Source organism: Mixophyes fleayi, chromosome 2, assembly GCF_038048845.1.
Source record: "Mixophyes fleayi isolate aMixFle1 chromosome 2, aMixFle1.hap1, whole genome shotgun sequence".
NCBI classification, from domain to species: domain Eukaryota; kingdom Metazoa; phylum Chordata; class Amphibia; order Anura; family Limnodynastidae; genus Mixophyes; species Mixophyes fleayi.
In genome coordinates, this window is record NC_134403.1 from 295460969 (window position 1) to 295487655 (window position 26687).

Below are 26687 nucleotides of genomic sequence, written 5' to 3' on the forward strand. Positions count from 1 at the left end.
TTGAACTTGACAATTCTTCTGCTTGTAACCTCCTATATGCCTGCCACTCCTACCATTGGACTTCCATTCTACCTTATCCAATGCCCAATCTAATTTGCAGTGCCACACCTGGTGCCCAGTCTAATATACATAAACTTATCTGGTGCCCGATCTAATGCTATACCTGCTGTCAGGTATATTATGCAGTATCCTATCTGGTGCATAGTCTAATAGGCTGAGCGCCATAGCTTGTGCCCAGCCAGAAATGTAATGCCATATCTTGTGTTCATTCTAATATGCTTAGCCTTATATGTTGCCCGTTTAATATGTCTTATTTGGTACCATATGAATTAGGAGAGAAAGAGAGTTTTGACCTAAGAAGCACTCCAGGTGTGAAGTAAATAAACATTTAATACTAATATTTTAATGGTATGCGTTAAAAAGGTGTATGTCAGTATACAACTGATTAAAAAAGCGAAGTATTTAAAAGTAATAGTGTTGAAAAAAATAGAATTAAAAATAATGTAACCCTGTGGTGGAGCCAATCTAAAAGTACTGATAATGGGGGAAGATCTGCCAAATAGAAATTCCTTCCACATGTATATACACAATGGATAAGGTGAGAAATAGCCAAGGAGAATGATTATAAGATCCTATAGTATGGTAACTATGTTGCATTCACCAAAACCCTATTCCTGTTGTGTTCATGTAGACTCTAGATGGCAGTAGAACGTGAACTTCCTCCCTATGATCTTGACTCACTGGAGAATGTCCCTCTGTTATTAATAAATCAGATTCCTAACCATAGTCAGAAGCTGAATCGCTGGATATTCCCAGATAGACAAAACATATATAACGTGGCTTTACTAATTCCCTAATGGCATAACTTCAGGGAGACCACTCTTATGTGCGGTTTATATTGTTACCTTACCAATAAACTGTACAGTGTAGTGACAAAGCGCCTTATTTTATGTTATAATAGTGCGCTTATAACCAAAAGAATTTATAACCAAAGGGATTCACCCTAATAGGAGACAGTGTAATACAGTGAAACCACTCATTCATACATCCTATATTACTGCCATGCCACAAGGCTGCACAGTGCAGCGACAAGGTACATTATTCAGTGTTGTTAATGTGGGTTTATAGGCAAAGGGATTCCCCTGGTAATAGGTTATAAAGTATAGTAATAGGTCGTTGTACTTAAATTTGGTATACACTTGTAGAGAGAAAGATATCTACTCTAAAGGTCAATTATTCCTTACAACGATGAAGCGCCGTAATTGTAGTTACTATGCGCCTGTGAGCAAAAGGATTTACTTTAAAGGTAAGTAATACGGCTCAGCGGCGAGACACCGCACTGAGAATTGTGTTATTTATTTTATTTCATAGACAGAGAGATTCCCCCTAGTAGTGAGTGGTTAGATAGAGAGGCACAGCGCCGCGATTGGCTCCGCCCACTTCCGGGTTTGACGTCACCTATTGTGACGCCGGCCCGACGTACGTTTCGCTTGAGAGCTTAGTCATACCTGAAACTTAGTCTTATATACAGAGCCTTATCTGGTGCTAGTCTAAAATTCAGGGTCATATCTTATGCTCAGACTAAAATGCTGTGCCATAACTAGTGCCCAGCCTAATATGCAAAGGTTATTTGATGGGAAGGTGTTTTTAGGAAGAGTGTACACAGGCTGAATGGGAAGTTCACTGATAAGGGTCACTAACACCATCATGGCCTGAATTAGACAAGCAGCTACAGAACAGAGTAGCATAGGAGAAGACAGGATTGCTCATCCTCTTCTATGGCATAACAAAGTGTTTTTTCAAGCCCAGTTTAAGTTTTGGAAATCAAATTGTACAATATATATAACAAATAACTTTCTTCATAATAAAACATAGCAGTTGAATAAATTAAAATGTAATAAAAATAAGATATAGGAATAACATATTGAAGACTGTAAAACTGTAAAAATATAGCAAAAAGATCTGATTTAATTAATGTATGATTCCTACAAATTTATACCATGCACAAATCATATGCAGTTAAAATTACCATTGTTTTTTATTCATTAGAACCTATCTCTGATAGGACAGAGTGTGCAGGAATAAATGTGCTTGCAGTGGATATTAGTCACAGTATAGAATTGCTTAGCAACAGAGATCTGCAACATAACTCCCACTGAGCAAAACCTGATTTTTATGCAGACCACGCCAAAACGCACTAACTCTACTGAGGAATCCCCAGGATTGTATGCCTTTATGCTTGAAAATAATTCAGGAAAATGTATGAGCAGTCATTTTTACTCACCTGAATGGTGAGGTAATCGGCTAGAATCTGAATAGGATGGTAGTCGTCAGACAAACCATTCACTATTGGAATTGACGCTTCTTTTGCCAATAGCTCCAAGTCTGACTGGTGATAAACTCGTGCTAGAACAGCATCTGTCATGCCAGACAGCACCCTGCCAGCGAGACAATACAACATGCATAAGACCAAAAAGCAAAAAATTAAATATGCGTGAAATGCTATATGAAGTGACTCACAATGCAAAATGGTCTATTTTGTAGCAGCTATTATAGAGCTAGCCATCAACGTATTACTTTACTTTCTATGGAAAAAACACTAGTTCATAGTGTATTACAAGCACCATAAAAAATATACTTATTTTAGGAGGTGCAAAGTAGTCCATATGGCATAGACGTTGGCGTGGTATTCATTTTGTAAAATCTCCTTAATTGTATATTATTCTCCTATTTGCTGCTTTCCACTTTGACTGCATAAGATTTTTTTTTTACTGCCTTTGCTGTGCATCAGTCAAGTTTTCAGTACCCCCCATGCTAATAGCCTTTAAGTAATTCTTTACAGCTCTGTTCCCTCTTCTTCATGAACACAATTGATCTAATAGTTAACAAGTGTTCACACCTTCAAACAAATGATTTCTAATAAATCTTTTGGTCCAAAACATACATATTTCCAAATACAACATCGAACCTGTGAATTTTAGTTTAGAATACACAACAATGCCTGACAGGCCTCCTACCGAGCATACATCCCAACTGTCCTGATTTAGGCCGGACACTCCCGATTTGAGGGCTCTGTGTTGTCGTCCCAATCTGGACAGCTTTGGGACAGCAACTATGTTTGTGCCCACCTTTTGTGGCTGCAAATTTTGGATCCCTCTTAGGGTATAGTGTAGAGATTCCACTCAATGATATGCATTTGTCATACTGCTGATCTATTGGGTGTTATCATTTATGGTCATCTGCAATCAAGCATAAATGGTACCACTGTTATGTGCGCTTGGTATTGTGTATGTTTGCGTGTGTATAATATGCAGATATGATAAATATATGGTCGTGGAATCACAAAGTGTATGGATAGAGTCCTTTCAATGAAAATATAGCATTTTCCTTTTTTGGGGCTATTGCATTTGATGGTTTATGGAATTAGGATAATATCCTTGTTATAAACAAAATACTACACTGCTTATATTAATTAAACATTAAGTCATATATTGTAAGCAGCTTTCTTTGTATTTTATTGTTCTAACACTTTTTTAATGACAAGATCAAATCAGCAGAAAAAACTAACGATGTTGGTGTGATAAATAGAAAACCGCATTTCTCTCTTAGGAAAAGATGAATCTACAGGAGATTGACAACATGAAAGAGACCTTGCTGTGTCCTTAAGGCTTTCATTGACTCCCAAATGGATATCCTGCGTGGTGAGAAAACAAGGATGCCCTCCAAGTAAAGCAAATCCTGTAAATGCAATATAAAAATATAAGATGATTTATGGAACTGGAAATAGATATAGTACATACAAAAAGTGGCAGAGTTTATATACTGTATATTCCGTTTTCATAGGTCTGATGTTTCGGTAACAGACCAGGTACCATTGAACTTGCAGTCAACATTCTTTACCCTTTGAATGAGATATATTCTCCACTCTCTAATACTACTGCATTCCTATTACTGATGTATTGGAAGTTGTGAAAGTACCGTTAATTACCAAACTGGTATTTTGATGCTCCAGAAAGCTCTATAATGAGGATTATCCACTGTCCACTATGTTTTGGACACATCACATCCAACTATGAAACTAGACAATATACAGTATGTGAATACATGGGGTTTAGTATATTTCACATTTTAATGGGGTAAATTTGTAATATTTCTGAACTGACAATTTAAACCTACTTATTTATTTATTATTATTATTTATTATTAATTTATTAGTAAACCAACTCTATAAATGCTATGGTTCTGGCTTCAACATTCATCTCTTAACATTACATTAAAGAAGATTTCACTAACATAAAAAATAAATACAATGGCACAAAACCTTATGTTTTTTGCTGACCAAAATACTAAATACTACCAGGCAACCTTCCTAGACTCTGTCATTAGTTGTATTGGCTTGCAGTACCTCTTTTCCACCAGAGGTGCTGCTGTTTTACCTTTGAACATTCCACCTCACTTGCAGGAGTTAACCTTTTTTCCCTGATTGGTGCCTACACCTGCCTCAGTCATTGTTCCTTGCAGTTATTTTTGTTTGTGCCTTGCTGCTGTCCTTGTAAATAACCTGCTCCAGTTTGTTACTTTGGTTTCACCTCTGCCTGTGACCTGACCATCCCAGATTGCTGCCTGGATTGACACTTTCCCTGTGAACCCCAACTATGCATATCGCTACCTGGACCGACCCTTTGCTTAGTATTTTACTCTGCCTTTAGTCTACAATTCTACTTCCCAGCTTCGGGTTTGTGGTGTCTGCACTGGACTTACTTGTGCTCACTGTGTTCAACCATCCAGATATGCAGCTTGATCTGGCCTCTGCTTGTCCTGTGCTGCTCTCCAGTGCCATCTCCACACAGGCCAGCATTACACCCAACCTTTAATCTGTGTTGCTATAGACTGAACCATTAATCACTCCCTGCATCTGTGGCTTAAACCTGGTTGACTTGCTACCTTGTACTGCGGTTAACCCTTCATATTCTGAAACTGTTATTGCTATGGACAAACTTTGCTATTTCATATGTTTGAATCACACCATTGCATATACTGAGTTGCTGTTCACAGGTTCTCTGCGCCAATTGGTTTTCTATGTGTATCTGCTTAAATAAACAAACTTTGTTTTATTCAAACACTTCCGTTTTCCCTGGAGTTCATACGAGGAATCATAACACTAGGTCCTACAGGACATCCTGCCTAAGATGGTTAGTGAGAACAAATATCAAGAATCTGGACCTGGTACTAGATTCACATTCCTATCAAAGAGTAGACTGATAATGAGGATTGGATGGATGGAATGTGAAGCTGACCCATCACCGTGGCATGATATTGCTTAGCCCCTAAAACACCTCCCTTACATTCTTAGTAGTAGTAACAAATACTACCATATCATATTAAGTAGATTAATCATATATTAATACAGGATAATGTACAATACATATATAATCCTATATTAAGCAACAGAGAAAATAATGTATTGAATGAATAATAACTGTACTTCTTTATATACTCCTGGATTTTAATTCAATGCCTAATGGCATGTACACGATTGTGTTTTTTCAATTTAAAATAGGGATCGTTGGTCTCTATAACATTAAGAGTATATACAACCATTTTATAAAATAGCATACACAGCATTGACATGGCCTGGGTCAACAATATACAGTTTATTTCCATATATGCTCTGTCTTCAATTTCTATAACACTTGTATAAATGCTTCATCATTCCCTTTTTTTTAATTATTTTTAAAGCTCATCAAACTGCGAGTGTGTTTTATTTGGTGTTTGAACAGTTAAAACATGTGATGAAATCCTTTAAAAGCTACTTAACATAGAATTTGAAAAAATGTTCACATTATATGGACATAGAACACTCATATGACTGAATACCTGCTTTGTTACCTTTTAGCAGAACTTAAGTATTATATTGTTATTTTAAATTACTCCCAACCCCCAAATCTGTTCCCTATTAGAGTAAATAGTTTCAAGTAAACAGTTAACAGATTCTGATTTTATTAAAGAACACTTTCTTGCATGTCTGTGGGCTCTTCCATAAAAGAGTTGGTCTCAAATGGTAAAGGCAGAGGGGAAAACGGCATCTGCCAAGTATCTAACAGTTTGTGTCTCTGTGAGAGGTTTCCTGTGGTTATAACTGACCTAGGAGTGGATGGAGTTAGTGAACTTAATATTCAATCAGCGGCTAGTGAAAACTGTAGAGCAGACCATTTGCGGTACTTGTTGTTCAATTTCTGTAACTGAATTAAAGACCAGTGATATATAATTTTCCGGGGAGAATAGCGTTGATACAAGTAGCTGTACATTGCCTTTCTAATGGTGATTATCTCAGGAGGAAGCTACATACAGGTTTGTCAGCCATTACCCTATTTCACTTTAAGTCAACAAGTGAATGTTATACTAATGCTAATTGTGGCACCAGGTTTTATGTTTGAAGTTTGTCTTTATATAGAGATGTTTGACAATCTGTATTTATTTTAATTTGTTGTCAAAGAACCGTATTTTGTTCAAGTAGGTCCTGTGAGGCAAATTATTGTGAAAGTATTTGGCACTGGTTGAAGAGTGCACAGTCGTCAAGTGGTGGAAGATTATAGTAGAGCAAAGGTATTTCAGTGGTAGGGCAGACACAAAGAGATTGGGAAGACAGTTTAGCTGTTTATAGGGTGTTTTTATTATAATTTATTAATATTTCGACATAGAAGATAGATAGCAAAGAGCAGAAGTAAATATAAAATTATCACAAAATGCCTGTACAGTGCTACGATATAGTTGCACTATAGAGACAAAAGTATTTGGAAGCGTGACCATTACACCAACAGGGACTGTAATGACATTGTATTCAAATATATTTACTTTAATATGGAGTTGGTTCCCCTTTTGCAGCGATTACAGCTTCCACTCTTCTTGAAAGGATTTCCACAAGATGATGGAGTGTTTCTGTGAGAATTTGTGCCCATTCATTCTGTAGAGCATTTATTAGGTCAGGCACTGATGTTGGACCAGAAGACCTGGCTCGTAATCTCCATTCCAGTTCATCCCAAAGGTGTTCAATGGGGTTGAGGTCAGTGCTCTGTGCAGGCCAGTCAAGTTTTTACACACCAAACTCATCAAACCATGTCTTTGTAGTCCTTGCTTTGTGCACTGGGGAATAGTCATGTTGGAATAGAAAAGGGTCTTCCCCAAACTGTTGCCACAAAGTTGGAAGCATAAGCATTGTCCAAAATGACTTGTTATGCTGAAGCATTAAGATTGCCCTTCATTGGAGATAAGGGGCCTAGCCCAAACCCTTGAAAACAGCCCCATACCATTATCCAATAAAATCAAATAAATGGGCGCTAGGTAATCTATGTAAATACGTATTAATTACAGTTGATCGCTGCTGTCTCTAGTTAGATATCTGATACTAACTGATTATAAATCATATATAAAAAAAGGATAGAGGGTAGCGCTGACTCAACTGTAAAAATAGTTTAATACAAATTAAAGCCAAAAGGCCTGATTGTGATAATACCACACCTGACTAGCATACATACAATTAATATTCTTACAATAGAATAGATATCACTGACATATTATACAATTGGCTTATTAATTAAATAGACTGGTGCACCAGTACATGTAAAATTGGCCACTGTTTAGCGATATCAATCTAAAAAACAGAAAATATAAACCAAGCTGTGGTCCGGACCAATCAAATTACGGTAATCAAACCGGTTAGTGAGCAATCCAAAACTGTTGTGCGGAGTATAGTCCCATAAAGCCGTATAGCATTAGTGACCATAGCATGTAAAGAATTGTATAAATATAATCCAGCACAAGCAAGAAATGTTAGTCTAGCTCAAAAAATGAGCATGTCAAAAAGTAAACCAAACCGTTCAGGAGCGCCTCTTGCTTGAATACTAACATGTAAAATAGAAAATAACAGTTCAAAGTGTATGGATACATGAAGATAGATCAATTGGTAGTACAATTTTAGGCATATAGCCATACACCAATAAGCCTTCAAATCACTGATTAAGCGTCTGCATGAAATTGAACTTGTTTATCCAACGCTGAAATGCAGTAGCCGCCCAGCTTGAAACATACAGACACAGCAAGCCGGCCACAACGGAACCAAGCGGCAACAGCTATGCAAATGTGTACACACAAAGTCTCAAGACAGTGCTTGTATTATGTTCAGCATAAGTTTTACTTAGCTGATCAAGTAATCTTAGGAAGTCCTCCGCGGTTGGTATGTCAATAGGAAATGTCCGTTGTCTCTGTAAGTGCAGGAGAAATAATAACAACAGTCCGGCACACAGTACCCCGGGGTAGATAGGCGGGGTCAGTTTGTCAACTAGTCAGCTGATACGATATAGCCAATCCTGATGCGTTTCTCCGGGCAGTCCGGTTTCATCAGAGGAATGGTAATTGTTTCACAGGCAAAACAATTTATAAGCCGATCCGGTCACATGACCAAAGATCGCAAAAATTAAAACTAAAAATGATTCAGATCATCCTCTTATACATTAGGTTGAGAAACCCAACCATCAAAGCACTCATGGCAAGAATGGATAAATCAATTAAAATTCATAAGTAAGCACAAATATATGTTTATAAATAAACATGCAGCTTGGTTCATGTTGCCATGACTACAGCATGCACTAAATAAACCAATTTAGACTTAAAATTATAATATAATGCTCTAATGCAGAACATTGAAATATAGGGAAAAAGTATATATTAAAAATGTTAAAATTGTCGCAAACCCTTATAACTAAGCACCTCTTAGGATGCATCAATTTAAACCAATACCTATAACTCCAGATTGGTACGGATAGGTATGAGTATTATAAAAAATAAATAAAATAAAGTATAAATAAAAATAAAAAAATAAAAAATAAAATAATAAAGGAAAAGAAAAAGAAAAAGAAAAGGGGAAAGGAACAATAGGAGAACAAAAGGATCTAACAAGCATCAACCATCTAAATATTGCTTAATTCAATGCTCTCGTTCAAACCAGATGGTACAAGAGTATCTAGCCTGAATATCCAATAAGCTTCCCTACGGCACAGTAAGTTGAATCTATCGCCACCACGAGGGGTGGCCTTCACCTGTTCAATGGCTTGTACTTGAAGTTTATCTAAACCCCCTGTCTTGCAGGAATTCACATGACTAGATAGACTGTGAGATTTTATGTTCTTAAGAATATTTCGACGATGTTCAGTAAATCGTGATGCCAAGGGGCGAATAGTGCGACCAACATATTGTTGGCCACACCCACAGTTTATAAGATAGATGACAAAATTTGATTGCCAATTTAAAAATTGTTCAATTGCAAATGTATCATTAGAATGAAAAGATGTGAAGGACATACATTTATGATCAACATAATTACACGTAAGACATCTAGTTCTGCCACATTTATAGAAACCTTTATCCCTCCTCCACTAAACTTCACAGAAGCATAATGCAGTCAGGCAGGGAACGTTCTCCCGGCATCCGCCAAACCCAGACTCGCCCATCTGACTGCTAAACAGAGAAGCGTGATTCGGCACTCCACAGAACACTTTTGCACTGCTCCACAGTTCAGTGTCAGTGTGGTGTGCTTTACACCACTTCATCCGATTGGTCTTGGTGATGTGAGGCTTGCATGCAGCTGCTTGGCCATGGAAACCTATTCCATTAAGCTCCTGCCACACAGTTTTTGTGCTTACATTGATGCCAGTGGAAGTTCTGAACTCTTCAGCTATGGAATCAGCAGAGCGTTGGCGACTTTAACGCACCATACGTCTTAGCAGCCGTTGACCCTGCTCTGTGAATTTACATGGTCTTCCGCTTCCTGTCTAAGTTGCTGTTAGTTCTAAACTCTTCCACTTTCTAATAATATCACTTACAGTTGACCGTGGAATATCCAGCAGGGATGAAATTTCACAAACTGCCTCATTGTAAAGGTGGCATCCTATCACAGTACCATGCTTGAAGTCACTGAACTCTACCCATTTTGTATCACAAATGTTTGGAAATGAAGACTGCATGGCCAAGTGCTTGATTTTATACACCTCTTGCAGTGGGTCTGATTGAAACATTTCAATTCAATAATTAACAGGTATGGCCAAATACTTTTGTCCATATAGTGTAAGTCTAAGTTCTGGTTCTGTCTTACTTGATAACTGATATGAAGAGTTAGTATATGTACTCTCCATTTGGTCAAATTTGTTGTTACTATCTTTTAGTACGTGTCTTATATTTCTGGAATGGAGAGTTTGTTGATATGCATTATTATTTGTTGATTTTCCCATCATGATGCAAAAAACGATACGAAGTCCACACAAATTGTTCTATTTAGTACATATAAACATCACTTACAGACAACCAAAACGACTGCTATTTTGTCTTTTTATTTGTTGCAAATTCTTGCTATGGGGATTGGCAATTGTTTATTGTATAATATAACATAAGGCTGTTTTGCTATGTATTTTATAGAAACTTTGCTATAGGAGCTGTGGTGCATTTTAATCATGGTGGTAAGCAGTTTGCAGTCTGTTCTAGTGTACCTTGTTGAAGCAGTTTATTAATCTTTGATGGCACATTTTGCAGTGTGGTGCTCCAATGAAGAATGAAACATTCTTTAAAGGAACTTAAAAATAAAATATTTTTTTAAATAATACAGGAGCTGCATTATTCATTATACAGCACAGGATTTCTTAATGAATACTGAATTAATGAAATCAAAACTCACTGATTCTTAGGCAATGACATAATACTCACTTTTTTATACAGGTATACAAGATTATACATATATTAACATCACGTGGGTGTGATCCTGTAAAATAATCTAAATAGCATGTTATTCTTGAATGGATTCTAGACTTATCAGTAATTCATTGTTACAGGATCTGATAATCTGTATTACTTTATATATATCGGTCTATTTTCAAAACTGTGATCAGCCATAAACCTGATAAGAAAGTAGCCGTTTTCTCAGAAGATTGGCCATTGCATCACGTTAGGCAATTTATAAAGGGGTTAAGTTAGAAATTAGAGATTTACCCTGCATTAACCTACTTTTTGTGAGTTACCGCAGTCCCCCTAGCCCCCCCAGTCATGGACTGTGATGCTAGTAATTTATGAAGCAGAGTAAAACATTGCTTTTCACTGCAAACTAACAGCATCTCAAGATCACGTTACCTCACCTGTTCCGGAAAGGCTTCATTTGATTCCCTGCCGGGTGATGTCCTGAGCGCATGAGCGGATTTTAGACGCGCAGGGGCATTTAATTTTCTGCATTTGCATTTGCATTAAACTGCCAGTGTCCAGTAAGAACAGTTTGTATAGAAGAGGGGGGTTTCCACAGGGCTGCTTGAGCAGTCCCAGCATAGGAAATAGTAGCGGTACTGCTATATTTAATGTCTATACAATAGTATATAGACCCTATAATCTCCTGCTCTGATTCTTAAAACTGTGATATGTCTTCCTTATTATCTCTAACTAATAGCCATAGCTCTAGTATTAACTCCTTAATAACTAAGTATTCCATTTAACTCAGCATATGAATATATCACTCCAATGACACTTAAAATAGAAGAAACATAAATTCGACATGAGAAACTGCAGCATAGTAATATTTTTACCGCTATGGACACATACGATATGCCTGAATATAATATGATATATATGTATGAGGTATGTCTATTAAATAACGAGGCTGATTAAATAACACACCTTTATTTATTGGCATTACAAGTTTAATGTTTGTCCCCTTTAATATACTCCTCATTTGCACTAATACATCACTGTAGTCTTGTTTTCCATTGGTCGAAGGCATGGAGCAAATCAAATTCTGTCACTTGTTTCAACATATCTGCCGTTTTCTTCTTTACAGCATCAACTGACTCAAAATGTGTCCCTTTAAGCACTGATTTAAGTTTTGGGAAAAGATGAAAATAGCAAGGTGCTAAATCAGGCGAATATGGAGGATGTTCAAGTGTAGTAATGTCTTTGTCGGTCAAAAACTGCTTCACAGAAAGTGCTGTGTGAGTATGCACATTGTCTTAGTGAAGAAAGAAACCATTTTTCCACAGTCGCGGCCGTTTCTTTCTGACTCTTTCAGCTTTTGCAAAACTTCCTTATACTAATGCTGATTAACTGTTGTGCCTTCTGGAACCCATTCTTCCAAAATTACACCCTTGATATCGACACTATGAGGATTGCTTTGAATTTTGACTTGCTTTGACAAGCTTTTTTCATTCTTGGTGATGACGATGTTTTCCAGTACATTGACTGTCTTTTGGTTTCAGGATCGTACTGGAAGATCCAGGTCTCATCACAAGTGATTATTTTATGAAACAGGTTTGGATCTGTGTCAGGTTGCTGCAGAATGTCAACACAACATTCCTTGCAACGTTCTTTTTGCTCTGGTGTGAGAACCCTTGGGACCATCTTTGCACAAACTTTCATCATGTTAAGATCCTCACGCAAAATTTTCCATACGGTGTCTTTGTCAATGTTCACAGATTCAGCTATCATTCAAACACTGAGTCGGCGGTCTTTTCGAACAATCTGACTGATTTTTTTTCTACATTTTCTTCAGTTTTTGAAGTGCAAGGTTCAAGGTTACTACGTATGCAGTCATAACCGGTTCTGACTGCTTTGCTAACTAGGTGGAATCACAGTCTCGTTATTTAATAGACATACCTCGTGTGTGTGTGTGTATATATATATATATATATATATATATATATATATATATATATATATATATATATATAATTTCAGAATTAATGTGATCAGGGATCATGCCTTACCTGTTTCAGTAGAAAGTCTAGTTCTAGTGCTTCTCTTCTCAAAAATCATGGCAAGAGACTTTCCTTGCAATAGTGGCAGATACTTGAAATGAACAAAAACATTGATAGATTAAGCTTGCAGTGTACAAGATATTACTCCAAAATGTAGCTGTGATATAATTATACATCCAAACATATTTCAGTGTTGTGACATATATAGACCAGTATATTTTAAAATATGTTATGAAATGACTGCTTTTTCATGAGTTTATAGAGACATTTTTGCTGATTTTTGGACACAATGTAAATAAAATTAAATTTGTACGAATGAAAGTACCAATGGAATTGTTTTTATTCAAGTACACCACAAAATTCTATAATACATGCACAATTAATGCAGAAAGCACTTATTAGATTCAGCTATGAAATTGCAAACAGAAGTGGCTAGCTAGAGCTGGCGACTGTCCATCATCATCATCATCATCAGCGTGTATTTGCATCTGCCCTTTAACAGGTGCAAAAGATAGGGCTCTTGAAAGGCGTATATGCATCTCTGTGCTGGTCTGCCTCATCCACATATGCATGAACACGGCCTTACTGTACTAGGCTTATATTAGACCGCCCTTTCCCTCACCTGTTCCACTTCTAGAGTCGTAAGGAGGCACAAGTGTCAGATGCACAAAAGTCTGCAAGCCCCAGGGGAGGGTTTCAGCCCGGGGGGCAAGACTCAACTCAGCAGCCTATTTTAAAGGGGGAAAAATGCAGGTGACCCAGCCCAACTTAGCCCACTATGGGACCGGCCCGGAGGGGCAGATGCCCCCCTGTCCCCCAGTCCAGCCTGCTCCTGGCAAGCCCGCATAAGTATGTGTTCTCTTTGTAGGCATGCACAGTGCAAATTTTTACATATGCTACGCAAGCTGGCATAAGTTGATGTCGGCATCAGGCACTTTGTATAATGTGCTACATTTAAGAGTCAAATATACATTTTAGGGAACCAACAGAAACATCTCTATACATCTGACCCAGAAGTAAACAAAGAGAGGTATACATCTTCCCTCACCTACCCTGATTTGCTGAGGTTATCTCTGGTTGGCTTACATGCCATCCTAGAACTACACTGTACTCATGTTGACTTGTTCCACATAGACTACTGTCAAAGATATTTTATTTTGGATGAAGACAATTTATTAATATGAAAATATTTATATTGTTCTGTCTTATTTTGGTATATCATTGATAATTGATGTGGTGTTGTTGTCGGTTGGAGCCTTACGTGTGAGCTGGAGAGAAGGAACGGGAGTGAAGGAGTTACTCAAGGGACAGATGTTTCTAATCACAGATGTTGGAACAAAGAGTTGCAAGAATTTCTTCAGACTTTCCAGGGAAGCCTGGATCAGGATACGCCTATATACTTTCTCAGCCAATTGTAATATGATATTTGTAAATTGTAGTACAACCTATTCTTTAGTTTGAACAAACCTACGTGTCTGGTCTGTGGGAGATGAGAGAGTTTTCAATTCTGAAAATGAGAGTGATAATGTTATCACAGCGCTTGCTTATTCATTTGTAAATAAACAATGATATAATTTTATTCTTAAAGTTTCTTTGGCTGTAGGAATTATTTTATTACTTTATTAATTGGAGGCACTGCTGAGATTTTTTTTCAATATGATTCGATTTGGACAAGGGACATTTGGATTTCTAATTTTGAAATGCATGGTCGACGATTTTCTCTTTTATAAGGGAAGGTAAGTTATTGCCGATCCTTTTGAAATAGAGAGAGATGTATACCATGGATTGCAAACTGGTTATCTTGTGTTTTTTTCCAATGAGATTTGTGTTGCAAAATAAGAACTTTTATTATTTTTATGTTTATAGTAGCTGTAATAGAATTTAAAAGTAGGAGTTTAAAGTGTTACATTTTTCTGTCTGCTACTTTGCTAAACAGTACATCATATGTATTTCTGTTATTGGAATGTAGGCAATATAAAACTTTGCCTGAAGTACAGGGGAGGCTGCTTTGTGAACTGCTTATCTGAGTATGAGTGTGTTGAGTGTTGAGAAGTTAAGAGATAAAATAAAGAGTTAATAAATCTACGTAGTCACTGAATACAGTGTTGAGATTGAGGGGAATCTGGCTCTCAGACGTGAGGCCTAATGGACTTTCTGGATAGTGGGACTGCGGGACCACTATCGATTGAATGCGCACTGCGGGACGCATTTTAACTTGAGAAATTTGGACTTATGTACTGCAGAGTCCAGTTCTTAAAATAAAATAAAAATAAAATAAAGATGAATATAAAATATAATGAGCGATTTATGTACTGCGGGGGATAAATCCTCAGTTAAATAGGAGAAAGATTGTCCAAAGGTTTAGATAGAAAAATAAGTTTAATTTTGTAAAACTGCGGGGTTACAAACGTGTGTTTTTTTTGAGTGATTTGTGTAAGGCTGTATGAAAATGACTAATTATTGTGATAAGCAGTTTACAAATGCAGGGTCCTTTGATAAAAAAAACATTTTGGATAATGTGCAAACAGAAATTGAGAAATCAGAAAACGAAATTATTAATGAATTACTGTTTGGTTTTGTGGAAAGCGGAAGCGGAACGTTGAAAGCCATTAGAAACTTTAAGCAGTGTTTTACAGTCACCTGAATCTGATCTAGGTGACTCTGAAACAGATATGTCTGAAAAGATAGAGGATAATAATAATAATTATTCCAATAAAAGTAATTTAATAGGGAGTGGCTGCACTACCAGAAGTAACCAATAGATGGCACAGGGGCTGCATCAGAAATAGTTAACTGTAACTTTAAAAAATAAATAAAAGAAAAAAAAATACAAAGCCATATTTGTTAGATCGTCAGAAATTTATTATGGCTTTTCGAAATTTCATTGCCTGTGAGAGACATTGTTCAATTTTGTGATAATTCTAAATGCTGTGCATGAATGAAATTATTTTTTTTTATCTTACTAAAATTACTAATATTTAATATCATTGTGTTGCTAATTATGTATTTTCTCCTGTGAGTTGATTAATATAAACTTTTCATGATTAAGCTAAAGAATAGTAAATCTTTTAAGGATTATTATGCATAAGATGTGGCTAAAATGTCACATTAGATGGGTATATGTGTTTATATATATGTATATGTGGACATAGCAGAGCATAGATAAATGGCTGTTAAAATTTGGAGCTGAAGTTTTAGCAGAAACTTTGAGAAGCATTCTTCAAATTGCAACCCTAGAGTATAGGAGTAAGAGTTGATCATTAATTGTGATATATTATTAGTAAGAAACAGGAAGATTTGAAATATAGATTATTGACTGTTCAATTAAAATATTTTAGACACAGAATTAATAGCCCAAATAATTTAAAAATATTCAATGTGATTGTGAACCACACCTAAAAATGTCTGGTAACGATTTTATGTGCTGACAAGAATTATTTCTATCAATGTTTTTTTTTGTTCGGATGGAGAACCAGACCCACCCCCCACACCTTTTACTGCTAGTGGAAGAATGTCTTTGTGCTCAGCAGAAGAGAGGGGGGGCCATGGGTTTTGAAGAAAAAAATACATGTGTAGATTTCTGGAAACAAAAAAAAAAAAAGGCAGGAGATCTTTTTTTGTTGTTGATCATCATTTATTTATATAGCACCAACATATTCCGTAGCGCTTTACAATTGGGGACAAACATAGTGAACTAATAAACAAACTGGGTAAAACAGACAAAGAGGTGAGAAGGCTGCTCGCAAGCTTACAATTTTATTGTTTGATTTTCCTGAGACTTTTATATCACACTGTGATTTTGTATTTATCTTATGTGTTAATAACTTACTTTTGTTTTGTTTTTACAGTCTTTGTAGGCACTATTCTTAGCTGTTAATATTCCTATATCAACATGGCTACATGGTTTCCAGAAATAAACTGCAATTTTGCCAGTTCAGGTTAAGTATTTGGGTTATTGCTTGACCCAAGGACTGATACATCTTTCCTCAGAAAGACTGCGAGTTATTCTGCATATGCACTAGTCGCTAAATAAAATCATTAGTGCACATCTTTCTAGGGATGTGTAGTTGGAATTTAAATGGGAACTATCAAAGACCTATTGTTTATTATAGTGACGAATTTAAATATAGATGCTCATAAATTGTCAATCTGTTTAAAAATAGTTGCAACTTTAGCATTATTCAGAGAAAATATCTAGTAGTCAGAATTTTTTTATTTTTTTTTCCATTCCATATCCTGTTTTTGTTTTTGATGAATTTTGCACAAACATGACAAGTCTTCGCTGCCAGATTTGTAAATTGTAAATGAGATCTTTTGGCTTTTCTTTATCTAATTATTTGTTGGTGTAATATATTTAATACTGTTATGTTCTTAATTATTGTGCATAGGAATGCACAGAGTGTGGATGAAAGTACTGATAAGTATATGAGATTTTTGATAAATCAATGCTTATTTATGACTGTATGGAACTTTTGGACTAGAACCTTTACTGCTAGATCTGACATTGAGGATACACACTTACTGGGAGAAGGTATAATTTTTTTATATATACAGATGGTAGTTATCATAGATAAAATGAGATTGAAAAGTTATGTATAAGATATAATATAAGTAGCACTCACAACAGTGTGTGAGTTAGTGCAAGGCAAAAGTATTAAACATCTACACAGATAGTAGATATGTATTCAGTGCATTGTGGTGGTTTAGAGATTGTCTAACTGTTGTAGATACTTCAATAGCATATTTTCAACATGTGAAGAAGATGTTAGATGCTATTCAGATGTCATTGCAGGTAGTGATTAAGTGTTAAGATCACACAGGTAATACTGATCAATTGCATTAGGTAATAAATAGGACAGATGAAGTTACAATAGGTGAAGTAAGAAGTCCATTACTAATTAACATTTCTTCACAGGACTTGAATTTGTTGTTGTTTCAGTTCATTACTGATCAGAAATTAATCAGAATATAAAAGTTTTGTTATTCACAGGAATTGGCACTCTGGAAGTTGAAGGGATGTGTACAAGATACTAATGGTACATGGAAAGATGGTAAAGATAGATCAGTGGCCCCAAAGGCTTACCTACCAGCACTGGCAGAAGCAGCCTATGGTCTGACTCATTTAGATAAGTATGGTATGTGTGGACTTGAGGCCTACTGGTGTGCACCTGGCTTCTCTTCTCATGCAGGTAAAAAGGCTGGTTCATGCTTTATTTGCCTGAGGGAAGAATCCAGGTAAAGCCATATCTGTAGAACCATCACATATCCCTCCTACAGAGATTTATTACAGGTAATATAAATTGGCTTCATCCAAATAAAAAATGTTGTAATCTACTGTATGTACTAATGTTTGTAGATATGTTTTCTAAGTGGGATAGAAGTGCAATTTCACTGCAAGTTGCACTGCAGTATTTACAGCAAAGAAATTGGTATATGAATTTGTGTATAGATATGGTATATCACCGATGATTGAGAATGACAGAGGTACACATTTCAATGTGTAAGTTTGTTTTTTTAATGTATTTTACTAAAGAATAAAAAATAAGTTACTGAAACGATTTAATGGTATATAAAATACACTGAGTAAAGTGATGAAGAATACAGGGATGATTTGATTAGAGGTTTTATCTCTAATATTTTATAGTATCAGAACCACTCCCAGACTTCCATTCAATTTTTTTCACCATATGAGAGTTTGTTCAGAAGACAACCCAATATTATTATCAGCCCGCAAGAGACTTTTCAAATGCATTCAAGTTGTAACTGTTAAGTACCTGAATGAGATGAGTAAGCAGTTACAAAAGCAACAAGAGACTTTGAAACTGATTGTACTACAGATGCCTATTGAGAACTGTCAGTATATAACTAGGAAAATGTTATGGTCAGAAATTTTTAATGTTCTAGTTATTTGACAGATTGATGGGAATAACCACAGCATTGAAAGTTGCTGAAACAAGATACTTGGATTCACATATCCCACTGCAAGAAGGTAGTCGATCCGACAGTGACCTGAAGAGACGCAGAGACTAATAAAGTTTTGGAACCATATATAACAATTTTGTTTCAGGACTTGGACAAAGATGTGATTCAGGAAGAAGAATCTGACCCAGAAGTCAAAGGATAATATCCTTATTACTATTGCCATCGCTATAGGCATGATCTGTTTTCTGATTCTTATACCTTATATTATTTTATTTTATGGACATTTGGTTACGAGGACCTGATGGTAAGAACCGGTAGTGGTTTTGAGGAAATGGGGGCATATAGTCGTAAAAATAAAGAATCAGAACTGTCTTCATCATTCATTCTACTCATAACTAATAACACATACAATAATGACACATATAAGATAGAATTAAAAGATAAGTAATTGGAGATGAACCTAAAGATTGTAATGAGAGACTGTCAACTGAAATATGTATATGTCAATATTGTAATAAGCTCCTGAAAATGTGTACAATGGTATGATAGGATGAGCAATTAAACTAATTGTTGAATATGTACACATATACTACATGGACACCAATATGTTGAATTGTTACCAATACCTTTAAATCTTACAGAGTTGCTTAATTTGCCAGAGAGGACCAGTTGTTGGGAAATATAATGAAACATGACCTCTTTATTTAAAATTGTTGCCACATGTATTGACTAAAAGTGTTATATGTATAAATTTTACTAATAGACCTATAGATGAGAAAAAGGAACATCTAGGTAAAAATTGGGAAAAGTCCTGCATTTAAAAATAAATCTAAAATTTAGATATGTTGAATCAAAGAGATCTTTGGGAACAGTAGCATGAAAATAAAATATTATAATGTTGCAAGATGGTGTTTGTAAAGAGCTGTTAAAGGAAAACAAACACGGAAAGTTTATAGATATTGTATACATAGATATATTGCATGTAGCAATACCATGTATTTTATTAGATGATATATTACAAATGTGGAAGTAAGGCATATAAGTGTAAACCATTGAATTAAGGTAGAATATGTTATCTAGGTTAGGTAATTCCAGTTGTTAATGTATTTACACAAAATGATTTAAAGGATATTGTATTTAAAAAGTATTTAATAGATGTTTGATTATAAAAAGAAAGGAAAGTAGTGATGAAAAGAGTGAACAACAACCAGTATCACAACTTATTAGTGAATCTACTGGTGTACAAGTATGGATTATATTAAAAGTTATAGGAACTGCACATAGAAGTATGAATTGGTTTTGTATCTAAGGTTTAGCTACATTGATAAAATATCAAATGAATATGATGAAACCTTTTGTTATGTTGCAAAAGAACTTCAAGTTTTTAAAAATATAGTTAATAGAACATAGATTGATCTTGAATTATTTTAATGCACAAACAAGAAGTTATTGTGTAACATTACAGATGAAGTAATAAAAGTAAAGAGAGATTTTGCAAAGATATATATAACATGACATTATCTGCAGTGGATACAAGGTTTTCGTTATTAGATTAAAAACAATATATATTATAATAATTTCTCAGGTTTTTGTACATGGTTTCAATTGTTGATGCATTCATTAAGAAGATTTTTTTTATGTTAGGAATATTCTTAGTTATCTATTTTGTATTAAAATGTATTCCAGTACTGTTGAAATTTTGTAAGAAAACATTGAGTAAGGAAATTTAGAGAGTGAATAATATAGGGGAAGAAATTATAGAACTGTATGAACCAATTAAACCTTGTAATCATAATATTGTGTGATAGTTTAGAGAACTATCAAATGTGGGACTGTCAAAGATATTTTATTTTGGATGAAGACAATTTATTAATATGAAAATATTTATATTGTTCTGTCTTATTTTGGTATATCATTGATAATTGATGTGGTGTTGTTGTCGGTTGGAGCCTTACGTGTGAGCTGGAGAGAAGGAACGGGAGTGAAGGAGTTACTCAAGGGACAGATGTTTCTAATCACAGATGTTGGAACAAAGAGTTGCAAGAATTTCTTCAGACTTTCCAGGGAAGCCTGGATCAGGATACGCCTATATACTTTCTCAGCCAATTGTAATATGATATTTGTAAATTGTAGTACAACCTATTCTTTAGTTTGAACAAACCTACGTGTCTGGTCTGTGGGAGATGAGAGAGTTTTCAATTCTGAAAATGAGAGTGATAATGTTATCACAGCGCTTGCTTATTCATTTGTAAATAAACAATGATATAATTTTATTCTTAAAGTTTCTTTGGCTGTAGGAATTATTTTATTACTTTATTACTACATCCTTTTCTCTGCCCCTACTTCCCAACCACGAAGTCTGTTTTATACTTAACATGATCTGTCTCAGGCTACTCTCTTGTAGTGATAAGCCAATTTCTTCTCTTTGAAAGCTGACCACTTCTATCCTAAATACACTTGCAGACACTTTCCATGAAGCACAGAAAGCATAAAACTTTCATAATGGAAACAAAACAAATGTCAAAACTTTTTTTCTTGTAAAGGAAACATTTTTTAACAAGGGCTGGCACTAGCACTAAACCACCCAACAGAGCTTCAATTAAGACAACAGACAGTAACATATATCCACGACAACCAATATTAAAACAGATTATTTTACCTTTTTTTTTTAGGAAACTATATATTTCTTCCATTGACTTTACCCAGCTAGACTGAGTTATACCTTTCAGGCATAAAACCACCCAAAGTTATCCCAACAGGAATAGGACATACATGATTAATTAAGTTGGATGAATTCAACAAGGATATGGTACTTAGTGTTTATACCCTCTGTTATAAGACATATGCAACAAAGTTTTCTCTTCCCAGTCTCTTCCCTGTTCCATGATCAATGCTCTCGTTATTTTAATTCCCAAATTGGGTAATGGGTTTAAATTCCAATTGGGTACTCTTTAAAAATCATAATAGCCAAATTCTCTATTAATACTTATAAGTAATATTATACACTAAAACTAAACTAATATTCTGCTGTAAATATCCAATGAGTGCTGGAGAACATCCAGTATCCGCATAATAACACGTCTGTCATTATTTCATTAGACAGGACCATGACCTTTAACTCTGTCAAATGGCTATTTCTTTGAACCATGCTGAGTCAATATATTTTTAGTATGTGTCAACTTGGTGTATTCACATATGGCTTTGTCTCAGATGTTTACTCCCCTTAGCTACTACTTTGTCTACTCTCCTTTGGTAGAGGCACCAATAAAAGATGCCCATTTCTCTCCTACTTAATACAACTGTGAGTGAGCTTAGGACAAATCTTGCTCTAGAAGGCCTGTAGTTATGGGATTTGGAGGAGAGCATTGACTCACACATGGATGACACAGTATTATATCTGGGTAACCCACACCTTTATATACAGTGCACAATAGAAATAATCTGAGAGACAGTATTGTACTTTGACTTTCAACTAACAAGTCCAAGTCCGTGATATATCCAGTGGATACTGTCCCCTCTCTCAGTGTGCATGTATTCCTTGCCCCTAAGTCGTGTCAGTACAGGGTTAACCTTAGGATCAATCTGCATGGCCTATATCTTCTACCCTGACCCAACAATTAGTGCCAGTTATTGAGATTTTGCACACCTGAGTGAATTCTCAACTCCTTGGCTCCAGCATAACATTGAGGAAACATTGCTACAAGTTTTGTGTGTTGTTCCTTATCATTGAGACACAGAGCTTAGAAATGGCCCTGCTTGTGAGGAAGATGGTGTGGCAGCAGCAGGAGGGGGGTGCCTACATGGTCCTAAATCCTGGTGTGGTCCATCCTCAGCATCTGCAACGTTCCCTGGCGTTGGATTAAATTAATATAGCCAGATTCACTGCCATCCATTCAGAGTCAGTCATGACAAGCCAATCAAAGCTCGTTATGTGGCTTTTGAAGTGGTGCCCTGTTATAATAGTCAAATATATGGCTATTGCAAGTGGAGCCGTGCAGTTTGACAGTGGAGAGAGACCGGTGAAGTGCTCCGGAAAGATGGCAGTGAAAAGTCCAGCCAAGAGTGCCTGATCAAGTAAGAACTTGCTTGGCTCAAGCCAGAAGATGTGGGAAGGAGTGAACAATGCCAAGTCAAGAAGGAAGCCCTCAAGGTAGCATTTGTTGCGTTCAGGAACTCTTTATTAGTACCATATCATTCAGAAATGAAGCCTGTGGCCAGCTGTTCCTCCCGACCAGGGAATTAGGTTCTAGGCCTTATTCCCCTGTCAGACTCCATTGCAAGCTTTGCATCTCTCATTCAGGCATCACCTTGGGGTTCGTTGCACCATGAGTTCTTGCCATTTTTCCCGCAATACAGCCATTTGAGCTCAATGTCCAGTTCTCCATCTCGGGGTTCCCTTAAATAAGATTCCCATTTAAGGTAGACTTTTATTTCTCTGTGGTGCCAATTGCTTTGCCTTTCTTTGGTTCTGCATTTCTTGGTGTTTTCTTCATGTATATTTGATTTTCTGTTTTCATCTATGTCTGTTTGATTTCCTGTACTGTATTGTGGGTGTTATTACTAATGGAGTATTAGAAGTTCAGTTGTGCAGCATAGTTGACCAAATAGTGTGTTTGTTAGGTACAGTGTGTCTTGTATAGACTAGACTAGTGTGGGTGGCACACATTATCAGGGTTGGTATCCTAGTACTTGAATTCATTTAGTAAGCTAGAGGGCTTATGACTTGAAAGCATAGCCTGCTTTCACAGGGTTAATGACCTAACTCATTGTATAAAATGTGCGGGCAGAAATACTGGCCTGTGTTTAGTCTGTGGCTCTCCAGACCCAAGCACTACAAGATAACGTTGTGACCTTTAGGGGGAAATAAAAAGCTTCTGAGACCTGGGGGTAAATGTATCAAGCTGAGAGTTTTCCGGCGGGTTTGAAAAGTGGAGATGTTGCCTATAGCAACCAATTAGATTCTAGCTGTCATTTTGTAGAATGTACTAAATAAATGATAGATAGAATCTGATTGGTTTTTCAAACCCGCCGGAAAACTCTCAGCTTGATACATTTACCCCCTGATATCCTGGTACTGGAGTGATTTTTGCCACCTGAAAAGACTTTAAGGAACCGACCACATAATGGCTTGCTATATTTTATATAGTCAAATATAATTCCATTTCCAATATACCACTTACAATCAATATTATTAGTGATCAAACACATATTCATAAATTGGATGAGGAAGGGTATACCATACATTGAATAATGCTGTCCGTCAGGCTGAGAATGAGAGGAAATTAGTATAAGCTCAACTTATACGCTTTACCATTCTCTGTTTGGTATCTGTAGATTGGTAAATTTATATGGGATTTATTAATGATAAAATTGGGTATTTGTGACACTCCCCAGAAAAGATATGTTACATTATACCATTGGGTAAACAGGGAAAATGTGAATTGTGGTTGTATTACGGTGTTTCAGGCCTCCCCTGGAGATCAACCCTTGTAGGGGAGGGGTGCAGATTATACAATCCGTATGTAAATTTATACTATAAAACTTTGTCCTTTTATTTTTTAATCTAATTTGCTGTGTTTTATGTCATCTTTTATTAATTGTTTTTATAACCTGTAAGCATTGTTCCTTTTTCATATATTAAATTTAAAATTTAATATGTGCTATCTTTATTGCTCTAAACTAATTCACTGACCGTTTAGAAGAGAGAGATTGCTTGGCTGTGTTAACTCCTTAAATACCAGTGTGTGAAGAGTTAACTGTTTAGCTATCAGAGCACAGAGTGTGCGCAATTGGGTGATTAAGTCAAAGGTTTACTACGGGCCTTATACATAGATGGTGGCAGTTGTGGAGAAGTGTAGAAGCGTGTGTCTGTGTTGGGAAAAGGGACAGCTAAATCTGTAGCCTTAGAGAGAGAGGTGAGTGTGAGGTTTAGGCTGGAATCCTGTGTGTTCCTTTAAAGTAAACGTCCAAGTCACCAATGCGCAGAGGACGGTTTGTGACTGGTAATGTTAGCCAGGAGTGTTTCCTGACAAAATAGAGTTGATATATTGTTTGACTGTTTGATTATTTGATAAATTATTAGGTCAGGGAGCTGGCAGAGGTGGGTCTCCCTGACAAGGTACAGTCTACTTTTTCCACCTGCTTGTCAATTACTCTGCAATGAATTTATAGACAGTGTGCCTGTCCCACACCATATTGAGGAAGTGCTGCTATAAGATTAGTTCTCATTACATAGAGCTTAAACTGTTATCCTAGCTAGTGTTTCATATATAGAGGCATCAAATCTAAATTTCTACTTGCTACTTATTTAAATATAATCAATCTGATGTATCATGAGACTCCTATAACTCAACCTTGCTCTGCTTTTTCTTGCGCTTTTTCTCACACAATTCCTGTATCGGCATAGGAGTTGCCTTGGCAACCTGATATCATTCTGGTTCTTCTCTTTGACAGACTCTGCTTGAAGGGACCCTTCTGGATTTATTTATATCTAGGATACTCATTACCTTAATAGTTTGATTGTCTTATATAGTCGGGAGTTGAGATAGCTCTCATTTACAACACTTACGGGTTTATTTAACAAGAGCCTTCTGTTCTGAAGATTTTCTATCATTGCGACCCTTTTATTGTGCAGTTTAATAAACAAATGTCACTTGGGCAGCAGAGCGTTGCTCCCCGAAGACTCTCGCCAACAGAATTAACAGGAGTCTTACCACTTGCCATGCCAGTCTGTTGTCAGTCTGTCCATTTAGGGGCATATTGATGACAAATCTCATAAAATGCCTGTAAAGTAGCATTTCTTGTTGTCGCTTATCACAACTATAGGAAATGAAATAATGGAGCAATTTTATCAATGGAGTATTGCCAGGACAGCATCTCTGATAGGTGGCTGTCCTGGAGAAGACTGGTTTGCAAGGAGACATCTAAGAACGCATTGGCAAAGATAAAACTTACGTGTTCAGTCCAGATTGCATTCACTTTAGTGATGGTTAATTCACGAATGATTAGTTCAAATTAACTAATCTTCAAAGTGAACTAAATCATTTAGTTCACAGCTCTGGCAAACATTAGTTCACCAGGAACTAAAACAAGTGGGGGGAGTTAGAGATAAGACCGAGCAGCTCCAGCAGCCTCACTCACTGTCTCATTCACACTGGCTCTTTTGTTTCTATTCAGCTCTCTCATTTAATACTCATGAGTCAGTACCTCTAAACTACCAAAGATGGCACTGCTGTGCTCAGACATTGTGTGAGACTCTGAGGAGCTGATCACGGAACTATAAGTCATGAGTCATTCTCCTGGCTCAGGAGTTCATTAGTACATCTAGTTCATTTGACTCTCTGACTCATATGAATCTCTGACTCATTTCACCCTCTGAATCTTTTTCACTCATCTGAATCTTTTCACTCTCTGAATCTTTTAAATCATTTAGATCATTTAGCTCATGAGTCACAGGAAACATTCCCTTCCCTGTCAGCTCAAGACACAGTGCACTGCTGAGTGCTGTATGCTATATACTGTAATTCTGTTTACTGCACCATATATACAGGGGATATGTATTAAACCTTCAAGAGAGATAAAGTGGAAACATTGCCCATAGCAACTAATCATTTTCTGCCATTTTATAGACTCTGCTAGATAAATGACAGAAGCTGATTAGTCATAATTGCCAACATTATGTTGGTTACGTATGGGAGTTCCTGGAGCGGGGTATGGGCGTAGGGGGCGGGGCTTCGTGATTTGCACCATTTTGGCCCTGCCCCCAGTGGCATGTACTCCCATCTGCCCCATTGTTAATCATGACACTGGTGTGCACTCAGTGACATTAATGGTTGAAATTAGAAAAATAAGATTAGGTCGAAGGTAAGTAGTTTTTTTTTTATCTAATTACTGTATTTTAAAAGCAAAAAAGTGACACTTTATAATACTCTGAATTTGGGCCTTTTTCATTTGCATGTTATGGAAGTAAAAAATAATAATTAAAAA

The 26687-nt window shown here is 36.2% G+C and overlaps 1 protein-coding gene across 1 annotated transcript in view; it reads right to left on the reverse strand.

Annotated features, from left to right (window-relative positions):
- OTC (ornithine transcarbamylase) overlaps positions 1-26687 on the reverse strand; it is an 85410-nt gene that overhangs the window by 24959 nt on the left and 33764 nt on the right. Inside the window, exons 3-5 of the mRNA XM_075196431.1 lie at positions 12789-12870; positions 3651-3738; positions 2285-2438 (exon numbers count right to left, since the gene is read on the reverse strand). Of these exons, the coding sequence (XP_075052532.1) occupies positions 2285-2438; positions 3651-3738; positions 12789-12870 (324 nt within the window). The remainder of the gene's footprint in view (positions 1-2284; positions 2439-3650; positions 3739-12788; positions 12871-26687) is intronic.